This window comes from Lonchura striata, chromosome 1 (assembly GCF_046129695.1).
Source record: "Lonchura striata isolate bLonStr1 chromosome 1, bLonStr1.mat, whole genome shotgun sequence".
Classification (NCBI taxonomy): Eukaryota; Metazoa; Chordata; class Aves; order Passeriformes; family Estrildidae; genus Lonchura; species Lonchura striata.
The window spans coordinates 56,344,070-56,368,809 of record NC_134603.1 but is presented as its reverse complement, the minus strand read 5'-3'; the positions used below and the strand labels follow the sequence as shown (position 1 = coordinate 56,368,809).

The following is a 24,740-nucleotide window of genomic DNA, read 5'->3' as shown; positions in this document are numbered from 1 at the left end:
AAGTGGTTCTTATTGACAAAGACCAGGGGAAAAAAAATTCTCACAAACCATATAAGCAATAAGAAATGAGCTCATAAGCTCAAGAAATCTACTCCTGAAGTCTCATCTCTAACCATGTATCTAATGCACAATCCATAAAAGTTACTTCTTTCCTTCTGAAAACATACACAAATGCATATGTAAGAGAATGCAAAAGCTCTGAAAACAAAGTTAAAAAATTGACCGCACAAAGATATTTTAACATATACATTAGGGCTGGCATTCAGTCACAAGCTTTGTTGGATGTGAAACTGCCATAGTACTCCTTCCACTACAGCTCAGCACCTGCTCAGTTGCTTATTGCTATTCTTTATATCTTATGGTTATCTTCTTTATGTACAGAAAAGATGCAAGTGCATTTTAAAGCCATGTTTTGTCCTTTCAGCCCTAGGTTTTGAAATATGTTTTGTGGAACCTATTAGTTCTGTTTGAGTCCTGGAAAAGAGTGGAAGGTGACAGAGAATTAATCAAAGTCTTCTTTTTGCATTAATCCACTCAGGGGCTGATGCACAATTTCTAAGGGCTAAAGCACAGACAGCTACATGAAGTAGCTGCAAGATAAGTTCTGGATGGATACAACCATACTGACTGAAAGAAGTAAAAAGAGGATAGTGACTTGTTATATTTGAGTCTCAAAACAAGTTGCCAACAAAGCTTTCTCCTCTCTCCTGCCCAATGTTCCTCACTGGGCATCCTGTGATCACAGTCAATTTATAGTTTTGGAAATATGTAACACAGGAAAATAAGTTTTTAAATTTCTGTATTCTAATGAAAATTTAAATTTGATGTCACACTTAGACAAGCACAGGATTTCACCTCTGACTATCCCACATACTTACTGCTGTGGATTACAGGGTCAAGGAAATTAAACTGCTGGGGAAAACAAAGCAAGCTGGAAAGGTTAAACACAATAAAAAATATCCTTTGCTTATCAAAGAGTGAAGAGTCATCCTTCCATCTGAAACAGCTAGAAATAAAATTTTTTTTCTATTCTATCTGGCTCATTTGTTCTGGTTAATTTCCTCAGTCTTGAAAAAGATTTCTGCCTAATATGACTGAAATTTAACAAATCACAGATCAAAAGGGGAAGATGTACTGACATTTTTGGTCATTGTTAAATGTACTTGACCACATTCAGAAGTGAAGAATGTTTTCACTTTAGAAATACTTGAAAACGTGCTTTAGAAGCTTAGCTTGCAGGAAAAGTGTAAACAGTGTTTTGAGATTTAGCAGAGATACTTACAGCCATTCTAAAACAAACAAACAAAAAAGGCCAAACCCCAGCTTGTTTGTTTTGATACCAAGTAAATGTACAGACAACCTACATGGAGTTTAATAGATTAGTTCTTGACAAGGTGATTTGCTTTGACTGATCAGTCATATAGGAAGGTCTTGGCAGTCTCTGGACTTCAAATTCCTTTCTAGATATATCATACAAGTCATATTCAAGGAATTAGATAATATATTCCCAAGAGAGGTATACATATTATTAAACAATTGTGTTATTATATAGAAATTATTTTTTTTTCTTCAATATTCTCCCTATGAGCTGGGAAAAGCTTCAAGATATGTTAGTAAAGAACACAGAATAAATCTACTATTGAAGTGCATTTCTCTTTAAATGCAACAAGACTTTTAAAAAGAAATTGAACTGTGTCTTTAAACTCTTTTCAAAATGTTCATTTATTTGCCCAGACTTCCAGCATATAGAACAACTATGGCAGATATATCTCACACTGATGCATCTTGTGGGAATTTTCACTTCAGAAATTGAGGCAAGCAGTCACCTGTATTTCACACAACTCACTGAATACAAAGGAACACCTTTTATTCACTCAGCTACTACATGCTCAGACTACTAGTGTAGGTACAGGAGTTTTGTGTTTATAACATCAACAGTATCAGCTGGACTCAAAACTACCCTTCCATCAGGAATAGGCTAGGGAGAATGGTATATTTGAAATAATTCTGGAAATTTCACCAGGGGAAAAAAGCACAGTCTGAAAAAAAATTATACATCTGTGTGCTAAATCTATGCCACTGCAGTACCTTGGTGCAGCTGGCAGCTGCCCAGGGATCCAATTTAATGAAGATTCCCTCAACACAGAAAAGTAACAACACAGGGAACTTTTTACTCTTTCCCAGCCAGGTCTGCTGGTTCAGGGAAGAGACAGTGCACTGACAGTGCTACACTTCAAGCTGCCATTTTCCTAACAGGTTAAATAGTGAGCATGCTCAAAGATTTGTGACCATGCAGAAAGAATATTTGCCATTTACTCATGTGGTAATTCCCAAAATGCTGGTCACTGCCTTGACAAAAAGACAAAGGGATTGAGCATCCTTTATTTCTGTGTTTCCCCATTCCAAATCACCCTAACTCACAGAAACTGAAATTGCATGGGAGTAGTAGTTTTTGCTGTAGAACTGTTTTTAAAGATAGCAGATGCTAAGGATACTTTCAGATCCTTCATTGTGCTGTGCTGAACAGCAAATCTTAATTGCCTGGGTCTGAAGCCACACCATGTTTAGTTGGATCCATTAAAAAAAGAAAAAAATATCTATAAAGTGTTCCTTTTTTTGCCACACAACAGAGTATTCCAATTTAAAATGTGTTTGTGTTTCTAGGACACACTGTCTCATCTAGGCACATGTAGATTTGTCCACCATCCACCATGCATAGTCGCAGAAAGATGTTAAAAAGTCTGAAAGTATATTTAATAAGGAGGACATTTAAACCAAATTTTATAGTATTAATACTATTATAGTATTAATATAGAAATTAATATTTATATATTAGTTACCCCATTTTCTAGTATTAATAATGAGCAGTAATTTGGCCATATGACATCAGATATTGCATAAAAGTACAGACTGACAGCATAACAATATTTATTTTTTACTCTACCATTAAAGAAGCAAGAAGAACAATTAGAATGAGTTGTGTAAATGGAAAGTAATGAATGGTAGCATAGATGTTTTCCCCCTACATATTTTGCCTTAGAATAACTCTGAAGCAGGAGCACCGTATGGCTACACATGCAAACAAAATGCTACAACAGTGACACTGTCTGCTAACAGCGTGGGGATAAAAAAACCCCAAACCATTTAGCAACTCATGTGAGAACTTCACAACAACTAAAAGAAATCTAATAGTAAGAAATTAAAATGATAATATTTATACTCTGTTTTTCTGAATTTAAACCAAAACATACATTTGGATTTAGACTTACAAACTGTAGAAGAAAAAAAAAAAAATTAAACTTCTGAAGGTTTCACTAGCAAATTAATGTCTCCACCCTGCTGTTATGCTAAAATTATGGAAAAGGAACCCAGAACTGTAGGTTTAATTTTGCCAAGTAAATAACAGCTCTCCAACTGTCAGGACTACATGCAGAACTATGATAAGCTGCTCTAAGAAATGCTTATTTTCATGTAAAAATGCACAGTAAATAATTTCTTCAGGAAAAAGGAATTTGTGCTGCACTTTAGACCATCACCATGTCAAAGAGAAGAAGACAAGTACAAAGGTGCACACTGGAAAGTTATTTTGAACCCTAAAAATATATGCAGACATGAGACAGCCCATCTCAACAGATACTCTTGTTTCAATTAGCTGAACAGTCTGGATGGAATTTGTTAGACCAGTTACACTAAAAACTCTGCTCCTCTGTCACAACATGTTAGCAAGAACAACCTAACTCCTCTTATACAGCATCTTTGTGCTAAAGCATTCCTTCAAAGTTTCCTTTTGTTGTTGGGAAGGGGCAGACAGAAAAATTATTTGTATGCACTGATCAGCACAGTTTTTTTTCAGCATCCTAGACAGACAAATCCAATCAAGTTCATGAATTAGTCTGATTAATAATGATGAATATGGAATCAAAGTAGAAGTCACAGAAGTTTCTGCACTGCAGTATTTCTACTGTTGCGTAATAGAACTAATTTGTGGTTTGTAAATGTGTTTGTGTACACTTACACACACAAAAATCTACTATTTTCCTACTGGCTTATCCAATCTTCTTTTCTTTTAAAGGCTTAGTGACTAGCAGCACTAAGAGATGTCTGGAAGAGTATTTATGTCACTTACCTTTTTCTTTAACTGTGTCTAGGGATGCACCTAAGTAGTCTTGTAGTTGTTGTGGTTTCTGACCACAGAATGGCATTTGGTCTACAAGCCAATTAATTTTACCAAGATAGGCTTCATAAACTGTTTCATACATTGCTCTGGTGGCTATGATATTTGACACTACTTAGCACCCTGCCTTACTCATGAGCAACTGGGAGCAAAAGAAACAGCTAACACTTATGTAATAAAGTCATCTTTAAGGAAAAGCTCTAGTAAAGGACTGAGACCAGCTGAGCTGGTGAGAAGGAGAATAAAATCTCTGAGAAAAATATAACCCTCTTAAATATGAGAATTAATTTGCCCCATTGCTAGCAAAAGTAATATGATAAACTATAGACTAAGAAGTTAAACTGATCCTGCATTTTCAAATCCTCCTCTTATTGCACTTCTACAGCTCTGATAGAGGTTATTCCTTCTTATTCCATCAAAAATCATGGAATTTCCACCCAAAGTATGTATATTCAGCTCTGACCTAATATTGGCCTTTTCCATTCACAGAAGTTCTGGTCTCCTGAGGGCAAGAAACATTTTCTTGCAATGATAGATACTTCTTTGCAATCCAGTGGAAATAATGACAATAAATGTAGCTCCTTTAATTGTAGTCCACTGCTACATACTGTGGCATGGGACAGTGAAACTAGAATGCCTCCTGGAGATGTTCAGGTAATTTCAGCTAAAATGTTCCTTTTCCTAGAAATAACTCATATCTACTGGTCTCATGGTGAGTGTCTCTTTAGGTAAAACCTATGTGCCACTTGTTTTAGCCAATTCAGCAGTATAATCAGACTTAGTGATAAAAACTCATATTCCCACCATATGTACCCTCTATATTTTTGTCTGAAACCACAGAGATGTTGATGACAGGTTATGACTTTATAACATTTAGGAATATATTGGATCATCTCACTGTAATCTTATATTTAGAATGACAGAAATGCTAATAAAGTAAAATAATTAGCTGTTTCTTGCATGGCTATGTAATGTGAACAACAAAAAAAAGTATGCTTAACATGAAGAAAAGGTTAAACGTTAAGATAAAATTTGCACAAAAATGAGCATGACTATTCCCACCTTCCTACATCCTTTTATCTGAGTGCTTTCCTATTTCCTCTTTAAAAGGGTTGAATGTGCTGTGACAGTTCTAAGGTTTGTCGTTTTTATGTTTATGCCTGTGTCTCTGCCTGAATTTTCCTATACACAGTGATGGTTTTTGCTAACACAGTGAACAGAATTATAACTCTACAATGCATTGTATTTTTACTATCAGGAAATTACAGAATAGATTGGTGGACCATGTGTCTAAATTGATAGTGAGGACATATGTTGGAGGTCAGTATGACTTTTTCTCCTTTTTGCTTGGAAATTTCAAGTGGAAAGTAAAATAATGGAAGTATTTAAACCAAAGCTGATTAATGATCCAGATGTTCACTAAAATCTATGCGTGTGATCTAATCCTTTAAGAATGATTACAGATAAGGTAATTTGTTCACAGACACAGTTAGTTGCTCTTGTCTGATAATGGTGCTTAATCTCCTTGGCATGTTAAATGCAATCCTGAAAATAACAAAGCAGTTATGACCAGAAAATATACTAACAAAAGATTAAGTATATCCATCTGTACAGAGGGCCAAAATTGGTTTTGATTTCTGTTGCTAGAAGAAATGAAAGATAAAAAAATGTGAATGAAATCAAAGCAAAATTATATGAGGCCACTCATATATGTACTCTCTTATTTCAACAAAACAACAAAATAATGCAATATAACATGCCTAGTCAAAAACAGACCAGAATTGAGTTAATGTATGCACTGTGAGAAAATACTGTTATGAGCAGATATATATGTACACAGTTTTCCAAGTTAAAAAGAAGTTTTGAGTAAACCTTATAGTTTATTAAATTAACTCTTTTTAATTAATAAATTAAATTTGAGTCAAGTAATCAAAGGAGAATAATAAAAAAATCTTTGCTTAGATTTTTTTTTCTCTAAAATAAAACATTTTAGAAAACTAATATATAATTTGAGATGTCCAAACAATTAGGAAATTTTAAATTCTAATTTATTGGAATAGATCCCATAATAGTTTTTAATACTGAAAACCTTCTATCAAAATGTCTTAAAAAAAACAATTTCTTCTTTGGGCACCATCTATATTATAGACACACATTAAAAATTACTTAATATTTAGATAATGGATATAAAATCAACATCTCTGATGTTTTTCCTTTTCCTAAAATCTACACATATACTCTAGAATATGTTTTCTGTTTTCATCAATTTTGGTTCGTGGAGTTGTTAAATTAAATTTCCCATATTTCAGTACGCAGATACCATGTTTCTAGAAGCATTGCAAATACAGATAGATTTGACAGATAAAATGCCTCACCATTGTTCTTGCCAGAAGGCAGAACATACGTTTCTGTTTCTTCCATCCTGGAAAAGGCTATATTATTGTCACTACAGTGCTTTTATTAACATTCCAGGGCAGAGAACAAGATGCTTGTTTTTTTTTTTTTTTTTTTTCCCCTTGGTTTTGTTTTGTTTTCTTTGGTTTTTTTGAGCAACTATTAAATAGAACCTCTTTATTTTCGATAGGATTGGAAGAGTCTATGATATTAAACACACTTTCTCCTCTAGGTCAAATAAATAAGAGATTATATAGCCCTGCTACAGTGTAATCATAAAGTAAAGTTGCTCATTGCTAAGATGAGATGTAGGTACAATGTACTGTTTTTAAGTGATTGATAATCAGAAGAAGGAAGAGTTTCATAATGTCCTCTTTCTCCTAAAATGCTCAAGCTCAAGACCAAAGTGAAACTCTCCAGCCATGAAATTACAGCAGTTATTTAAAACAAGCTTAAATCCTGGCACACCTCTTTAGTGGGAGGGAGACACTACAATACTGATAGTTCACTTTTTGAAAAGTGACCTTTCCTGATAAGAATCTCAGATAGCATCCTTTCTCTCCCATCTGCCCATCCTAAGGTATCGGTTACTTTTTGCCTGTTTACGGAATCTTGAAAGGAAACAGATTTTCAAGTAAAGTGATGAAACTGGGATTTCACATTAGTGAAAGAAGCATTAGTAGTAAAAATGAAACAGCTAAAAAATTAATATTAATAATTTTCTGTGGAATTATGATAAAAATTAAATAACAATGATTTGCTTTATTTCATAATCAGACATTAGTAATTTTTAATGAATAACACCCTTTATCTCAGTCATGTACAAAAAAATACATTGGTAGTTATATATGATATTTTTCCAAATCATCCTATTTCTCAGTGAGGAAAAAAACTAATTTCAGAGACAAAATAGCTATTCCAAAGAATTTCCATGGGACCAGATATACAACTCTCTCCCATAAGACAAGAAACTGTTTTATGTCTGTGCCAGTTCAGTGATCCTGCTTCACAACATAAGTTTTGAGAACTGAGAAAGAAAGGTTATCACAAAAACCCCTTATCAGAAAAACAAAATCCCATAAAATTTTTTAAATCTTTAAATTTTCCTAGACATGGTCTGTAGAAACCATCCCCTAGATATGGGTATCTGGAACTACTCACATTGTTTTACAAAGCCTTTGATGAGACTGTGTAGCAATATTTAAAGTTTTCCTGTACCAACACTATTCTCATAGCTGGTGTGAATTCCAGGCACTTATCTGCTTTCCCAGGAGTCACACCTTCAGCTTGCATGAGCTGCTATAACCATTTCAGTATCAGTGCTGACTTCTAGTTAAGGGCTTAAAGCTTCAAATGCCCCAAGGAAACACACCCCCTGCAATATTGAGGAAGCAGTAATCTGCATCTGCAAGGAAGACTGACTGATTTAGGCCAATTTAAGCGTTAGAATGGCTCAGAGTCAGGATCCAATGACATTTTTATTCCAAAACTTCTGTGCTGGCTCTTGCATTCCTGCTGGAGGTCTCATTGTTGAACACTGACCTGAGCCCCACAGCTGCCACAGAAAGGAGAAAAATTCAAAATAGAGATTTGGATCATGGTGCCATTGAGGCAAAGAAGCATCAGTTGGTCACACAGACTGAATCTAGATCAGGCCTCAGAATACGAGCTTGTTTACAGTGAGCAGGTAAGAACACAGCAAGGTGTTCATGCTAGCCTTGAACTCGATTTATGCCAGAGACTGGAGACCAGACAATGCCTGATTTGCTATAATGTCCAAAGGATATCTACCTTGGCATAAAGTTTGCCTTCACAAGGCTACCTATCAAAATATTTTGAACAAATGTGAACTATTTTAATGAGCATGTCCCAAATCAGCATTCTGAGCCACAGAGCCATGACATTTCTTTTTAAGCACTGGCACTTTCAGAATGGACTTACTGTTTTGTCAAATCACAATTGTCCTACTCCATGCATCAAGATGATCATAAGGAAACAAGGCAACATTTTAATCAGGACTGCTACTACTTATATATGTGTCTATGTTATGCATCAAAATCCATGCAGGGATTTTTTATCCTTTTACAAATGAGCAAGCAAAAAATCCCAGACACAAAAATTTTTCATTGAATTACAACGTGAAGATATGAAGGCTTTCAACTTAACAACACTCATTAACACCACTGAACATAGACTGCTAGGCAGACTTTCTTCTTGCCCTTCATTTCACTTTTCAGTGTACTGATGGTCATAGCGAATAGGAAAGACTTAAATTGCTTATCACCTATTGGAAAACTTGCAAAAGGTACATTTTGGTACAATGGTGCAACAGTGTGTAACCATAATTCTTCCACTGTGACCATCCAGGCCAGAAACTGTTCCTTTATGTTTTTATGCCCAAAGTGCCTGTCCTCAGGAAAGAATCTTCCAGTTATTGTGTGGCAGCACATGTGTCTACTTCACTTTCCAAAGACACTAGATTTAGTGCACAGCAAACACTAGTGATATTGTTTTGCACATAGCTCTAATGCCAGCATAAAAAAATGAAGTCACAGCTTGGGATAAAAAACAAAATATCTGCTAAGCAAAGGAAACTTTAAAATGATAACAATTATCTTCAGATGAAAACCACTTTTAACACATTAAATGGTAAATATGAACCACTGAATTTATGGTATCAGATCTTACAAGTACAGAATAATAACTGTGGTGAAATAAACACTTTTGATATCTTATGTAGGGTAGGCATAAAATATATATCTCTTCAGCAATCTCTTCAGCAAAAAACACTTGGAGGTTTCTTTGGCAAAGTTATGCTGACCTAGAACAGATTGGGATCTGGCACTCATTTTGTTCTGATACCTGATCAGGAATACTGAACCTAATTGTCACCAACTAGTTGTATATCAGAGGCATCTGAATAACAGGGAAAAATAATCTTGCATGATCTACAAGAAATGAAAACAATGTTACACAGGGAAGAATTGAGAAAAAAATGTAACAGAAATATAATAGTCATTGGGCAACTTAAAAAAGATAAATGTGTCATACATTTGATACTGTAAGGAGATTTACGAGATGCTGTACATGGCCATATGCTTTACAAAAAAAAAAAAAAAAAAAAGTGATAATTTTATAGGTAGCTTGGCTTTCTGTTTAAGTCCAGTTATGACTGAATAATATTTTTTGATCTAATACACACTTTTGTGAGGAAAAAGTCCTGGATGTGACTTATTTAAGTTTGCAGACATTTAGAACTGAATATATAATTGAAAAGATATATAATGAACACATGGAGGGTTTAACACATTTAGAGGTATTTCAGGTATAAGTTTAGAAGAGATTTCACTTTGAAATAACATCTTTGTTACAATAATTTATCCAAACATAATGTGTAATAATATATGAAACTCAAATTGTATCTATGATTATCTATTTAATTTTGATCCGTGTAATATTTTTAAAGGTTTTCAAGGTTTAAAAAATCCTGTTAACATTTTTGTATGACTTTATTGTATAAGATGTTCAGTGATATCTATAATGACTGGTACACTTATATCCATGAGCTTTGTATTCAGTTTCTGTTAGTAAAACTCCCAACAGACCCCCAACCCCCAGCTGTAACTGTCTGGAAAAGAGGAAAGTCTGCTAAGTAAGTCTATGTCAGCAAAATGCATAGAAGTATCTCCATTGCAGACAAAATGCTATGAACGAATTCTGCATATTTTTTTCCCAGAAAAAATCTCTGGAAAAATAACTCTGGGTTGATGGCTTTAGTGCCACTTAAAGAAACAACAAATTTCAAAGAGTAGGTACATTGGTTGAAGACCAATGCTTGGTTGTCAGATGAGAGCTGTCACAATAATTGCTAGATTTTGAAGATTCCTTCCCAGGTAGGTGAAAACTGCAAGTGCCATGTAAACAGTCAGACAGAGTCATGCTACCTCAAAGTGTAAGGTAATTTACTCCTCTGAGGTCAGCAAAAACAGGGTTCAAAGCTGATTCTATCTATCACTTCAGGATGAAAAATAGCTTCAAGCAGCAACTCACAGAGTTTGGCATTAGAGCTCCTACTGACTAGGGGCTGTTTTCAGGGAGATAAGGGCATCGTAACTCCCCTACTGTTGAGGCTGAATATTGCTTTACTGACAGTCTAAAGGTATAAACCCATTCTCTAGTTATTAATCTATACTGCAGTGCTATATTTTGGGAGAATTTCATGCTGTGTGAAGGTTCTGAGAAGGCTTTATTAAATCATTTAACCATTTCTACAGCTGCAATGATATTGTCAATTTTTTTTTTCTTTTGTCTAACCTAACTGGTGTAAAAAAAGAAGACACGGAAATGTCTTTCATAAACACAATTTTTAAGGCTTAAGCAAATGTGCAGATATTATATCACATAAAATGCACCGAGATCCATAACTATTAGGAAAAATATTAACTTCCATTAAAAAGGCTGTGTGTAATTACATGGGCTAGTGAAGAAATGCTCAGAAGTGGGGATTCTGTTTATGCTATAGTACTTGTGGACATGAGATATAGAGAAAGGTTTTCATCCTGTGAGATCTGCAGAATTTGGCTGTTTTTTTCATGAGCAAGGATGACTTTCAATAGCTGAGGACATCTCAGCTTAACAACAAATTAACTTCTCTTTCTTGTCTAGTTAGGAAGGTTTTCTTTCACATCTTGAATGGTTTTAAATATTTAAATTAAAAAATGGATAAGCATCTTATATTCATAGCAATGATACTATTCAATTTCTCTGTACATTTTCCCATTTGATAGTACCTATGCACTAGCATGTCATTCATGTCCCTGGCAAGATTCCTATTTACTGCAACATAAGCAAAAAACAAGTCACACTATGAAGACAGAATCTTAAATTGTCCCCCTCTTTGGTGTTTTACTGCACGATAAACACCATTGAAAAACATATTACTGATTCCTACAGTTCTGTACAAGATTTGAAGTACAACTAAGGTAATAAGAATATGTTAAGAGGGATTTTGAGCTGTTCTCTACATTTCTTCAGTCATAGGAAACCTTGGTGCTGGTCTGGTCCATGAGCATAAAATGGAGTTCTCTGCTTTGAAATGCTGGCCAGGAAATCAGGTACAAAATCATAAAAAAGCTCAAGAAAAATTCCTTTTCCTCATTCTTATACTAAATGAAGAAAAGATGGCCTAGAAGTTACAGGAATTTTGCAGCTGTAGGCATTGAGAAGAGATCTTCTCATTGGTATCCTGGAGAGTCAAAATGACTAGCTCGTGAAAACCAGTATTTATTAGGAGTGAAGAATCACACATTGGTACAGATAATGTCTGGCATTTGCTGCCCATGACCCTGTTCCAAGCCCTTCCTCCAATTTAGTTGTTAAAATTAGATTGTGTTAGTTGATACATGGTGACAGGAGAAAAACAAGACTCTCCAGAAACAGATTGACATTTAAACCAAAACACACATTTGATCAGAGGCAAGTGTTTTTATAAGAGGCATGAAAGGAATGGAAAACTGCTGAGCTATGTCTCAGCATTAAATACTTGCTCTGATGAATGGGGAATAATGAGACAGTTGACAAGACTGAATGAAACACATTTCCATTTCCTAACCCAGAACAGGTTATCTCTTCCATCATAAAATGCCTGTGACATCAAATGTTTGGTGATGATAGAACTTTCACCTCACAAACAGAAGCCCTGCAAACCTGCTGAGACGTCCTGGAACAGCCTAACAATAACAGTTAAAAATAAGTGGCCACAATCTATCAACAACCAATCACTTAAATTGATGCTGTATTTATAAAAAATACCATGAGAATAGGATTTTTAAAATTAAAAGGTTCAGCACATGCAAACTGACTCTGAAACAAATTTTTGGCAACAGCATTACTTGTGAACATTCCCAAAACCTGGGATGTCCACACATTAAGAGAGGAAATAGAAAGCACATTTGGATACCTGCATTCCTGGCTTGATGCCATGAGCTCATGATCAAAAAGTAGGAAATCTGACAATCTCCCATTAGAAACCATAGCACAGCATACAGAAAACTTAATTAAAAACCAAAACCCATTCCTATTTAGCAAAAAGGCAGGCAAGTGTATGGAGACATAGGTGCTACTCTGGCATGTGTGTATCACTATTTAGGAAGAAAAGGGTTTGTTATGTATTTATACAGATGTGGAGAAAAGTGGCAAAATGAGGTAAAAATGAAAACTTGCTTCATGCAGTTTTCACTAACTTCCATGGAAAAGATCCATATCCAGTAACGACAACTCTACAGAATTTCAGTAGAGAAAAGAATAAGGCTGTTAGTTTAAATGCTTAATTAGTGAAATACAAAAACAATGAGCAGCTTTGCAAGCCAGAATAAGAGAATTTTTCTTGGAAGCTGAAACCAAACAGCTGATAAAACTCCTGTTTTAATTACATTTAATTCAGGAAAGATAAAATGCAGTATAGCTATAGCTAACTAGCCATGTGTCTTTTTCAGGTTGAAAATACAGCTTTGTACAATTCTCAGCTAAATATTCAAGTGATAGAGTAGATGCTTTATCCCGAGTGCATGATAATAGTGACTATAAGCAAGTGGCACCAATTCAGCTCATATCAAACAGCTTTGGAAAATCCTTCAGTAGCTGAATTAGGCTCAGCAGAGTTTGAAGAGGAAAAAATGAAACATTACCTACAGTGGCAGTCCCTACCACTATCCTAGGACTGCCTATCCCCAGGGACAGAGATGGGTAGGAGAAGACCTTGCTTTGTATCCTGACTGAGGATGACAGCACAGGGAGGACAAGTGCCAGATAGATGATGCATCCTTAGCCTCTCAATCAACACAGCCAGGGTAGAAGTCTCTCAGGCACAGGGCAACAAGCTGTACCTCATCACCACAGACTGCTGGTTCCCTTCATTTCCTTGTGCTGGGCTGAGCACACAGGAGGAGACAGGACACTGCTGGGAACACAACCACACGCTATGTCACACTCATTGTAATCAGCTCAGAGAAAACAACCATGCCATTGTCCCTCTGCATGTAAACTTGACCTACCAAGAACAACATAAATAACTGAGTAATTAAAGAGTAGTAGGAATCTTACATTTTTATCTTCATGTTTATCATGTAAATACCAGAGTATGCAACTCTGGTTTCTACCAAGTTCTTTATCTCTTATCTCTCTCCAAATCAGGTGTGGTATTTTTATTTCTTCCATGTAACTTTATAACAGATTATTTCATTTGTTCTTAAACTCAGGGAAATGAACCTTTCTTCAAAATCATTCCCCAGAAGGAAACTTCAAAGAATTTTGAAGGATAAACAAGTATCCAGCAGCTAAACAGCCAACTTGCTTCTAATATTTAAACATAGAAATGCAAGGAGCTGCATACTTCAGTTTTTGAAAAGATAAACTTTTACTTTGGTGGAATCTTGCTAACTCTGCATTGGAAGGACATTTCCTTTGTTATTCATAGTTCTTACTTCTGTGAAATTTATCTTAGTTTCCTACAATGTATCATTTTGATCAAATAAAAAGTTGGCAGGATATAAAAATTCACTGAGATGAAAAGGCTTTTTATAACAAATAGAAAATGAAAGACATTCTAAGATTTTTGAACATTTTTTCTTGTATCTACTGAATAATACTATGATTTTTTAATCAGTTCTGCACAGCTGAAATGAACTATAGAGTTATAAGGAATATATTCTTATGCCTTGATTAAACTGAACATAATGAGTAGGGCATTCATTGTACTTAAATTTGCCTTACCAAGAAAATAAATAGGTCTGTACTAGCAACAGACCATATGCCATGTGCCACAAATGTCACAATTTTTTTGTCGGTTAGCAAAATGAGATACATGTGAAAGAAAATTTTATAGAAACTTAAGATTAGTATTTGAGATCATATAATGCCCCTTCTATAAATATATATTTTAAACTTCATAACAACCAAACGAGTCCGTTAGATCACCATTATGTCAATTTAAACCAATTCTTAATTATATATTAATAGGGTCCTATTTTATGTCATAAATTTTAGAATGTGAAGGGATGATCTGTTTTCCAGTGAAAGTAGAACACAATCAATTGCACTTGACATCCTTAGGCCTGGTTCTTCCCTTGCTGCAGCTGGCAAAGCTGGTATTATTAACATTCCCCCATTCTTCCTGTCACACAGCCTATTTTCAAGTTTACATCAAGTTTCTGGTTTATAAAACGTTTTATGAACATGTTCTATTTGGAGTGTCAATTTCAATAATTTATTTGCTTTTTGAAAAAATATTTAATGAAATAAAAAGAAGCATAAACTGTTCCTGCAAAGAAATACTAAAGAAAACACATCTTTTTGCCAAGGAATTTTTTTCACAAGTGTGCAGGCTTCCCCTCACCCCATGTTGTCTTAAAGGGGGTTTAATCATCCATGATTTTGAGTAATAATTTCACTCATTTGTCAGCATAAAAGTATTTCAATTTGTTTGAAATTACAGAAATGAATTGACAATCTTTTTGAATCTAACCATGATAACATACTTAACACAAAATCAGATAGTCATAGCTAAAGCAGTCCAGAATTATTGGTGAAACAATTTAATAGAAAAGAGCAATTTTCAGAAAATTGATCTTTGACAAGTATTTGAATTTTCTCTTTGATCTAGTGGTGCAAACCTTTCTACTTCTGACAACCCAGTACCAGCTAAAAGCATCCATAGAGCTGGTTTTGCCAATTCTCCCAGTACACTCATTTTTTCATTGCATTGCAGCCCTCATGACACACTGCAATCTTACAATACAGCAGAGAGATCAAATGACTGTAGCATAACTGTAATGAGTTGCAGTCAAAGTCAGAGTAAAGATTCCTGGTGTCACTTACGTTAAGCTGGGGGCAAAGCTTCATTTGCTTCTCACGCTAATCATGAGTGAGAAGCTATTGTCATCACATACTTATGAAGTCATTAAGCCGAGACATAAGAAGAGATTTATAGCTGAGAATCTGTGTAGTTTGCACTGAAGAACTTACATTTGTTGGGTTTTGGAGGGGAGAGGAGGCAATCAGATAATATTTAATTGCTCTCCTTACACCATTTGGGCTTTCAGTTTTGAGAGTATAGTGACTTCTGTGCTTTCTGGTCTGGCACAGAACAACCTCATTAACAAGTGATCTCACTGAAGGACCATCTCCTGAGAGAAAGGGCACCAAAGTATTTGGCTTAAGTGAAACCAGGAAGTCTGAATTTGACAGCAAAATATTATATATTAATCATATTTGGCTTCCCACCTTCCTCTATTTTTCATGGCTCATAATTGAAACAACCTCTTAACTCAGCAATGATTTATCAGAATGAATGGGAATATGTCAAGATACTCTTTAGAGCTTGTCAGTAATGCTCTTGGTTAGAGGCAGCAATCAGTGTTGAGCAAAATGAAGTTCTTTACTGGTTTCAGAGTAAGACACATCCCACTTCCAATATGCCATTTTAAAATCACTCTAGTGATGCACTACTTAGCACAGAAATTCAAAGCTCAAAAGGAAAGGCTCAAATCTACTGCATAAGACTTGAGAAGACACGTAATGCAGTCATTTTAAATAATGTAGCTCCTATGCAGTTTCTACTCAGTAAGTATCTTGTTCCAGGTGTCCTTTATTCATATCTCAAATTTTATAGGCTTCATTTACTAATGTGAAGGTCTTGATGTGATTCAGCAAAGGAAATAGGAATGTGGAAGGCTATAAAGCTTTTCAGCTTTAGCCGCTGGTAGACATTTACTGAAAAATTACTAAGCGATCAGGTTTGTATAACAGATATATTCTAACATTTTGTGTTATTCACATTGTTCAGGCACCAAGATTAGATGGGGAAATGGATTCCATACTCTATTGCTGGGCATATGAACAAACAGTGGAAATGCCAAAATGACGAATGCGCTCCCATTCATTTTACATACTTTAATTTGCAGAAAGCTACAGAAGCCTACATCAGAATTTCCTGCAGGATTAGCTTAAGGAAGGTTGAACAGAATGATTCAAACCCCTCTAAATATTTAGCAACTTGAATATTCTCTGATTATTTTTAGTGACATGTCAGAGTTTCTACTTTGAAAAGGCTGGAAAATTGTGTAGATGGGTTTTTCGTATATGACTTTGTCTCCCTTTTATGCACAACATCTTTTAGCTGAGCAGATTAACACTACATATTATCCTGCTTAAAACATAATAAAAAAAAAAAGGAAAAAAGGATGAGTTGTCATCTAACAAGGCCAAAAGACAATGTGCATTGCAGGCTTACTCACTCAGACCACAGAGGAGCCATAGCTTCTGTCCATTTAGGTTTGCAAAACCAGCACTATGTTTCTTGCATCTTTATTGTGACATACAAAAGGTAATTGTATATCAACAGCAAAACTCCTTCAGACTTCATTTGAGCTATTTTTTATTTCTGTCTGCTTATGGTTTTGGCATGTGCTTAGAATCTGAAGTCCTATTTCATCAAAGATGATTGTTTTATTTCTCAAAATTCCTCACTAAGGCTAGAAATACGACTCTTAGCAGGCTTCTTAGTATTTTTCCATGTAATTTAATTACTTTGATATAGGTTTACAACAAACTGTGGTAATAATTTGTGATAGAGCAAATAAAATTCATTACAAGCAAATTGTGATAAGCAATACTGTGGGAAAAAAAAAAACCCTTTAGTGTTCTCTTTTTAGAAGAAACACATAAGATGTTTCTGGTGTAATTCTTATACAAATATATGTTCCTTCACATAAGTACTCTCATAGAATGAATAGCATTGCCTTTGTGGGTAGGTGTTCATTATTTTGAGTATGGATAGCAAAAGCCAAGTCCAAAAAATGAGGACATACCAGATCAAACACAACAGGAGTGACTGAAAGCGTTTCTTAATTTTGAATTTCTTGGAGAAAGGCCAGGCTGTAATTAGATTTTCTGAACATAATTTCCCCAGGGATTTCAATAACTGCGATACAAAAAGCTAATTAATGTTTCAATACCAAAATTCTATTTGGCCTTATTTATACAATAATGCACAAACTGACTGTGTCTAACATTTGTATCATCCAAACTCTAAAGGGCAAGAACTAGAGTTCTTCAGGTAGCTGAAAATTCAGTCTGATATTTTTTTTTTTAATTTTAAGCATATTTAATGCCCTAAATGCAAAAAACCAAAACCAAAACCAACCAAAACCACAAACAAACAAACAAACAAACAAACAAACAAACAAACAAACACAAAAAAAAAACCAAAAAGATGAGATGAATTCTCCTAAATTTCTTTTCTTTTATAAAATCTCACGTGTTGTGTCAGTCAGTTTTTAATAGCTTGTGTTACAGTGCTAAATGTTATGGCAGGTATAAACAATAAAAACTGAATTACAAAGAAACATACAAGGTATTTCTTTACATGCTTATGTGGCTCATATTTTTTCCTTCTTAATCATGATTTTGTTTTTTTTGACTTCTCATTTTTATAAATTTTTAGATCTTGATGTATGATAGCATAACATATCAGTGAATGTTTGTCTTCTATTGGTCTCAAATTTTTTTTAGAGCTGTCAATTATTTATGAAAACATAAAATTCATGTATGTCATACTCATGTATGCAAAAAAATGGTGTAGAGCTATTTTTCCTCTATTATTTAAATTAAACTTTGATAAAAAATATTTAAGGACACTACTTAATTTCTGAACTGTAATTAAGTGCAATATTTGGATTATCAAAAGAAACGAACCCGTCTTGTTTCAAGATATTTTGTGCAATTTGTGTTACTTTAGTTCTATTATTCTGTGCATTAATCTCTACAGGTCTTTACATGTAAGTATTTTCAAGGGCTAATGGAGCACAATAGACCCAACACTCATTTATTGAAGGGCCTTTTTTCATCTGAAATGTAGTTTACAAAAAAACCAAAAATCACAAAACCCACTACCTTCTTACTCTATAGCATATTCATTATCAGATCAACACACACTACTATGTTAAATCTGACTGCTAAATAACTCCCAAAGAGCCAATTTATCTAAGGTAGTATGAACACATATTCATTTCTTCCTATACATCACCAGCTGTTATTAATTAAATTCTAGTCACTTCAGACTGCAAGTTTGAAATAATTGCCACTGTGGAAACACTTGTACATAGCAGTGAGCTCGGCTACTACTACTGATATTGATAGTCACCTGGATATAGATAGACACCACTTTGTTTCACTTTAGAGTTTGTGAGATATTTAGAAGTATGTGGGGAATTTTCAAATTTGTTTCTTGAATGTTCAACACTTTGTTGTAAACACCCATGAAGTGCAGAGCTAAGTTCAATGTCCCTTCTCTGAAGAAAAGGTCTCCTCCCCGAAGGCGCAATGCACCTTTTGAAGCTCAGAGGAGATTATGGCAAGAGAAGGTGGTTCCTCCCTCTGCAGCAGCTCCTCTCGGCTGGCTGCTCTGCTGAGGTGAGGGCTGAAGTGATGCTTACAATCTGCTTCCTTGCTACCTACCTTCCACCCACAGCTACAGAGCTCCTGTGGGCTGATGCTTTGACAACCCTGCAGTGCAAAGGCTGCCGGTATGACAAGGCATTAGGAGGAAAAGGTGTGCTTTGCACCCACTTCACTTTCTGTACAAATTAATTGGTTTTAATTAGTAATTGCAGCAGAAGGTTCAAAGAGATTTTCATTACAGATAGTGAATGGTTGTCTTGCATGGGAAAGTTTTGCAATCAGAGTCTTCTGGATGCACTTCCTTGCCCACTGGTAAGAGTGAATCAGACTCTCCTGAAATCAGCTATATTTTCTCAGGCTTCAGTCCTCATAGTACATGTAGGAAAAATGAAAATCTTAAGTTCTGAAGTATTTATAAGCCCCATGTTTCAGTGGAAATGTGGATTAAATCTGCATATTTCCAGAAAGAAAAATTCTTACATTTTTAATAATACACTTCCAGTACGTTGAATCCTGCACAGCTAGGTGGTATAGGTATTTTAATTATTACTTTATACATAAAGTTTTACTTTCCTTTATTTTGAAGGCCATTTATAAGGAAGAAAAGATTGTTGAGAGTGACTATAATACGTTTACCATCTTGCTGATGAAGAAAAGACACATCAAGGGCACAAGAAGAAGAAATCTAACATCTCTACAAATAAACTTATTTTTTCAATTCTTATTGTGTCCATGAAAAAAATATCAGTGATATGATGAATATTTGTAGGGTGATGTACAAGTATAACTTTTTTCACAAACAGCTTCTGGAAGATTATTTTCTTTTTTCCATTACTGGTATTTAAATAAGGACTACAACCATTATTAAAAATTAACTTTGCTCTATGGAAAATGATGGGAAACAAATGCTTGTACCCTTTAATGACTCACCCACTGAATGCACAGTTCACCTGCTGATTTTAATTTATGTGATAATTCACAAAACAAAGCATTTAACGTCCTTCATCTATATACTGGATTCCACTCATTTTAATGAAAATATGTACTGTCTCCTTGCATTGGATACTCTTGTTTGTAAGCAGTTTCTAATCTTCTATCTAAATGTAAATTGTTTATGCAAACAGATTATTAAGAGAGAACTAAAATGAAATTCTTAAGGCCTTTAGAAATAATACAAAGCGTTATGTTTACAAAATGTTATTTTTAAAAGGTCTACATTTTATATGTAACAATAATTTCATTTTCCTAAAAGATACAAATCAATTTCAGCTTAAGAGCAGTGAATCATCATCATCAAGTTATGGTAATTATAGCATTTAAAGGCTTTAGCAAATCTTTACATATGAAAGAAAACCATAGACAGAAGATGATTTGTTGAAGGTCTGTAAGTTAGTTGAGTCAACAGTTCACATATATGATTTGCCAAGCAAATTTACCAAGAATAGCTCTTCTTCCTAGAATTGCTCTGTTTTAATCTTGCAACTCATATAGTCACTTTATGTAGATTTAATTAGGCACCCTGAGGTTGCCCAAATACTTGCCCCATCTCATTGGTAGAAAATACTAAAACAACCTGACATTCATTAGCTACTGAGAAGCTACATCGAGCCAAATTGTCTATCTAGCTTTATGTGGTGATTCTAGAAATAATTTTCACCATTTGTTTACAAAATTACTAAAAGAAACCTGTTTTAGGTAAATTTGGGAATCCTGCTGAGGATCCTGACAATTGATAAATGAAATGGAGAGAAAATAACCAGTGCAAATAAAAAGCAATTTGCATGAATTCTAGTAAAATGGAAAGAAGCTAATGGGTATGGCATTATAAGCAACTTGCCTTGTAAACTGTAGATTTCTCCAACGCTGTTCTGCCGGGTGATGTGATGCCAATATGCACTACGAGGAAGTGAGATCGACTTGGATAAAGTCATTGGTTCAGACAGACTGGTCTGGAGCTAAAAACCAAAGCAAACATAAATGGAAGGTCACTTATAATTATACTTGATAAACAATTGCAAAACTGTAAATTGAACCTATGTTGTCATGAACACGCCATTTTCTGAATTACCACAGATTTTACACTATCATTTAAACTGTGTTACAAGCATCAGCATTGTGAATCCTCAGGAAAAAACTGCAAAAGTGTATCTGGGTCTATAGGTTCATTAGCAGAGGTCAATATTAGGACATCAGAATATGTCCCTATTTATCTACAACTATTCTTGCTATAAGGGTTTTGCCATATAGTTCTTTATGATAATGATGGATTAACATAAGCCTGAATTCTCAAACCCCTCTGCAATCACATTTCCTTTTGATCATTTGGCCTGCATATTGGATTGAATACCCAGAAAGATGCTAAGAGTGAATCTGAGACAACCAGCAGAGAATTAGCAATGGAGACTCATTAATCTCCTAATCCTCCTTTGAAGGGGAGGCATCTCATCACCAGTAGCAGGCTCCAGCTTCAAGAACAGATTTTCCTGGTCTGGGGGACTTCATGTGACTGAATTTGTGAATTGCATAGTAAGCGTCCCTGTGACCAAGAGCACAGCACAGAAACCTGACAGGAGAAATGTCAACTTTATTAAAAAGATCTCTGTCTCCAACAAACTATTGATGTGATTAAAGACAAGACAACACTACAGAGAAAAATGAAAGATGAAGAATTGTGCATTCTGGCAAACTCTTTGGATATTCCTGTTATCCTTTCTATTTCTAGAAGAAAATAGAATGCACCTGCAAATATTTTGTATCTCTGGCTTTACAGAATATAAAACGTGATCAATAATTTTTGGGATCTAACAAATCACCATAACGATGCAAGCATAATTTTCTCAGAGGATGTCTGAAAAGATCAATACTGAAAGATCAATGATGTCTGAATATTTAGAATGAAAAACCTCTTAGTTTCAGGGGAGGCACCAGGATAGTACTCTGAGAGAGTGTGCCTAGAAACTCATTTGCAGAGAGTCCAGCTACAGAGCAGAAGGTATTACAGGTTTGGATCATTTACTGCAGGTGTAGTCATTAGTTCTTAGGGATTCCTTACTGAGAATCATAATGCCAAATTTAAAAATGCCCTTTTCAACTGTACAAACTCATATTATTCTGTAATTTAAATGTCTTCCTCTACCCAAAATAAATCTATTTTGAGACAGTATCCACCCAAATATCTAAAATTATTTAAATTTTAAGTATTAACACAAACTAATGCATAGAATATATTTTGCTTCAGATCAATCTGCTGTAATTACTTCTGTTGTTGTTTCCTTGAGAATTGCCATCAAAATAACTCCCAGTCTACAGCTAATGTCTTTTCTGCTCATTTAGAGCCAAGTATTACATTTCATTTGTCAGTGGTGCAGATCATCACTAGAAGCTATTTGATATGAAGTAAAGAGCTTGCAGCAGCATGCAGTTCATTAAAAAAGAAGTTTGAATGCATTATCACAAGAATTCCAATTTTAAGGAGACTTGGGAGTTTAAAATTTATTGATATGCAGAATTTCCTTTATTGTAGAGATCAGGACAGTAATAAACCCTCTATATTATTTTACCAAATTCGTATAGCATGCGTAACAAGGGTAATTTTACCAAAGAAGAAAATTATATAAAATCATCTAACTTTAGTTTGCCAATGATTTATTCATTATTTATTGACTCAAAAGGTAAATCAAAGGCAAAATCTTTTTCTTAGTATGCATTTTGAAAGAAATAATTCCAGTAAATAGAACCACTTTGACTGCAGTTTATTATCTCAAAGCTAAATCAACAGACTGAACGGAATACATGGTTAAATGTATCATTACTCCTGATCTGAGGTGATTTACTCCTGCCTGATCTGAGCAATAGTGATGCAGAAGAACTTCATTTGCACACATTAGAGATCTAGGAAAAAAAAAAATCTGTTCTCATTATAAAATAAGGTAAGAACTGCTCTAGTGCAGAAGATGTGCTGCAAGCATTCACAATACTTTGTTTCTTCAGATTCTCTATCTAAAGAACAACTTCTAATATCACCTTTTGGGTAAGAATTATCACCATATGCTAACTGCAATAGGGCCAGATGAACCATATTTCTCTGGAGACTGCATAGAGAAAAAAAAATGCAATTTCTAGTTTATTACAATATCATCCTCAGAAAAAAAAAAACAACTTTAAAATAAAATATCAATTTTGTTTTTGAGACTTTAAAATAGAAACATAAACCTCTGGATCTGAAGACCTCATTACCTTGCATATCATATAGAGGATGATAATATTAATCCATGAAATTATTTTTACTCAATAATAGACTAGCATCAGCTATAATTTTTCTTTTATTCTTTATTATCCATATAAAACTCACATTGTTGATCAAATGTAATTGACAATGACAGAATGCTTACTTCTACAAATGGCTCTTAGTAAAAATATTCCTGTGTTCAAAGAAAATTGAATAATATATTCACAGAAGCCCATTTTCTCTGGAGAACATTTTACATGCTAAACTGTGGGTGTTTCAGATTAAAAAAAACTTGAAACCAAGGTGAAGAAAATACATAAAAATATCCAAATAATCAATTTTTCATATATTACTAGATAGCTCTTTGCTATATTAATAATTACAACTTAAACTAATATTTAAAGTACAGAGATCTACTGTTTCAGAATCCCTTTTCCCCAGGTATAAATTAAATTCTGGTAGCTAACAAAGTTAAAATATAAAAACAAAACAAACATACAACTTGTAAATCAGAGAAGATTTAAAAAAATGTCTAACTGTTAAAAAATTAGACGCTCAGGTTCAAGACCTCTGGTGTTCCAGACCAGTGAAAGAGAACACATTTATAAGTTCAAAGACTTTGTCCTCCATACCCTTCCCTTTTGTCTTTTTACTATGCCTCATTAAAAAACAACTGGCTTCTCCTCTACACTGTTTTGAAGCAGCTAATGCAAACAGAGAACTTTTCACTGTGGAAAATCAAGTAAATAACCTTTAAAATTTCTTCTTTTCTCAAAGCAGGTAGACCATTCTGCCCAGATTTAAAAATGTATTTAAAAATTATTTCACCTATCCCATTAAGCCTGTTTACCATGCAGAAAATTAAAACAACATCTCTGAGTCTGGATTTTTTCTTACATAACAGGCCAATATTCAGCTGTTGTTTGCAACACCGACACATTTTTCTCAGGAGCTGGCAAAACAGGTTCAGAAGCATTAGCATCAACTGTGCAGAAAGGGCCCATTGTGACAGAGGTAGCAAAGACACATAGAAGAAATAAACATTTCTCTCTGGGAATGAATTTGAGATAATTCTGCTCCTCTACTTCACTCTGGTGACATCCCACCTGGAGTACTATGTCCAGCTCTGGGGTCCTTAGCATAAAGACAGGAATTTGCTGGAGCACATCCAGAGGTAGGACTCAAAAATGATCAGAGGGCTGGAACACCTCTCCTGTGAAGACAAACTGAGAGAATGGGGGGTCAGACTGGAGATGTTCAGGGAGAAAGTTTCAGGGACACCTTATTGTGACTTTTCTGTACTTTATGGGGGTCTATAAGAAAGATGGGGCAGACTTTTTAGCAGGGCCTGTTTTAACAGAACAAGGAGTAAGAATTTTAAATTAAAAGAAGGTAAATTTAAATTGGACTTGAAAGAATTTTTTATGATGGGGTTGGTAAGACATTGGCATTGGTTACCCAGAGAGATTTTGGATGCCTCATCTCTGG

General features: G+C 34.6%; 1 protein-coding gene across 1 annotated transcript in view; it reads right to left on the bottom strand.

The window, feature by feature from the left end:
- DOK6 (docking protein 6) overlaps positions 1 to 24,740 on the bottom strand; it is a 249,661-nt gene that overhangs the window by 29,917 nt on the left and 195,004 nt on the right. Inside the window, exon 7 of the mRNA XM_021530883.3 lies at positions 20,862 to 20,979. Within this exon, the coding sequence (XP_021386558.1) occupies positions 20,862 to 20,979 (118 nt within the window). The remainder of the gene's footprint in view (positions 1 to 20,861; positions 20,980 to 24,740) is intronic.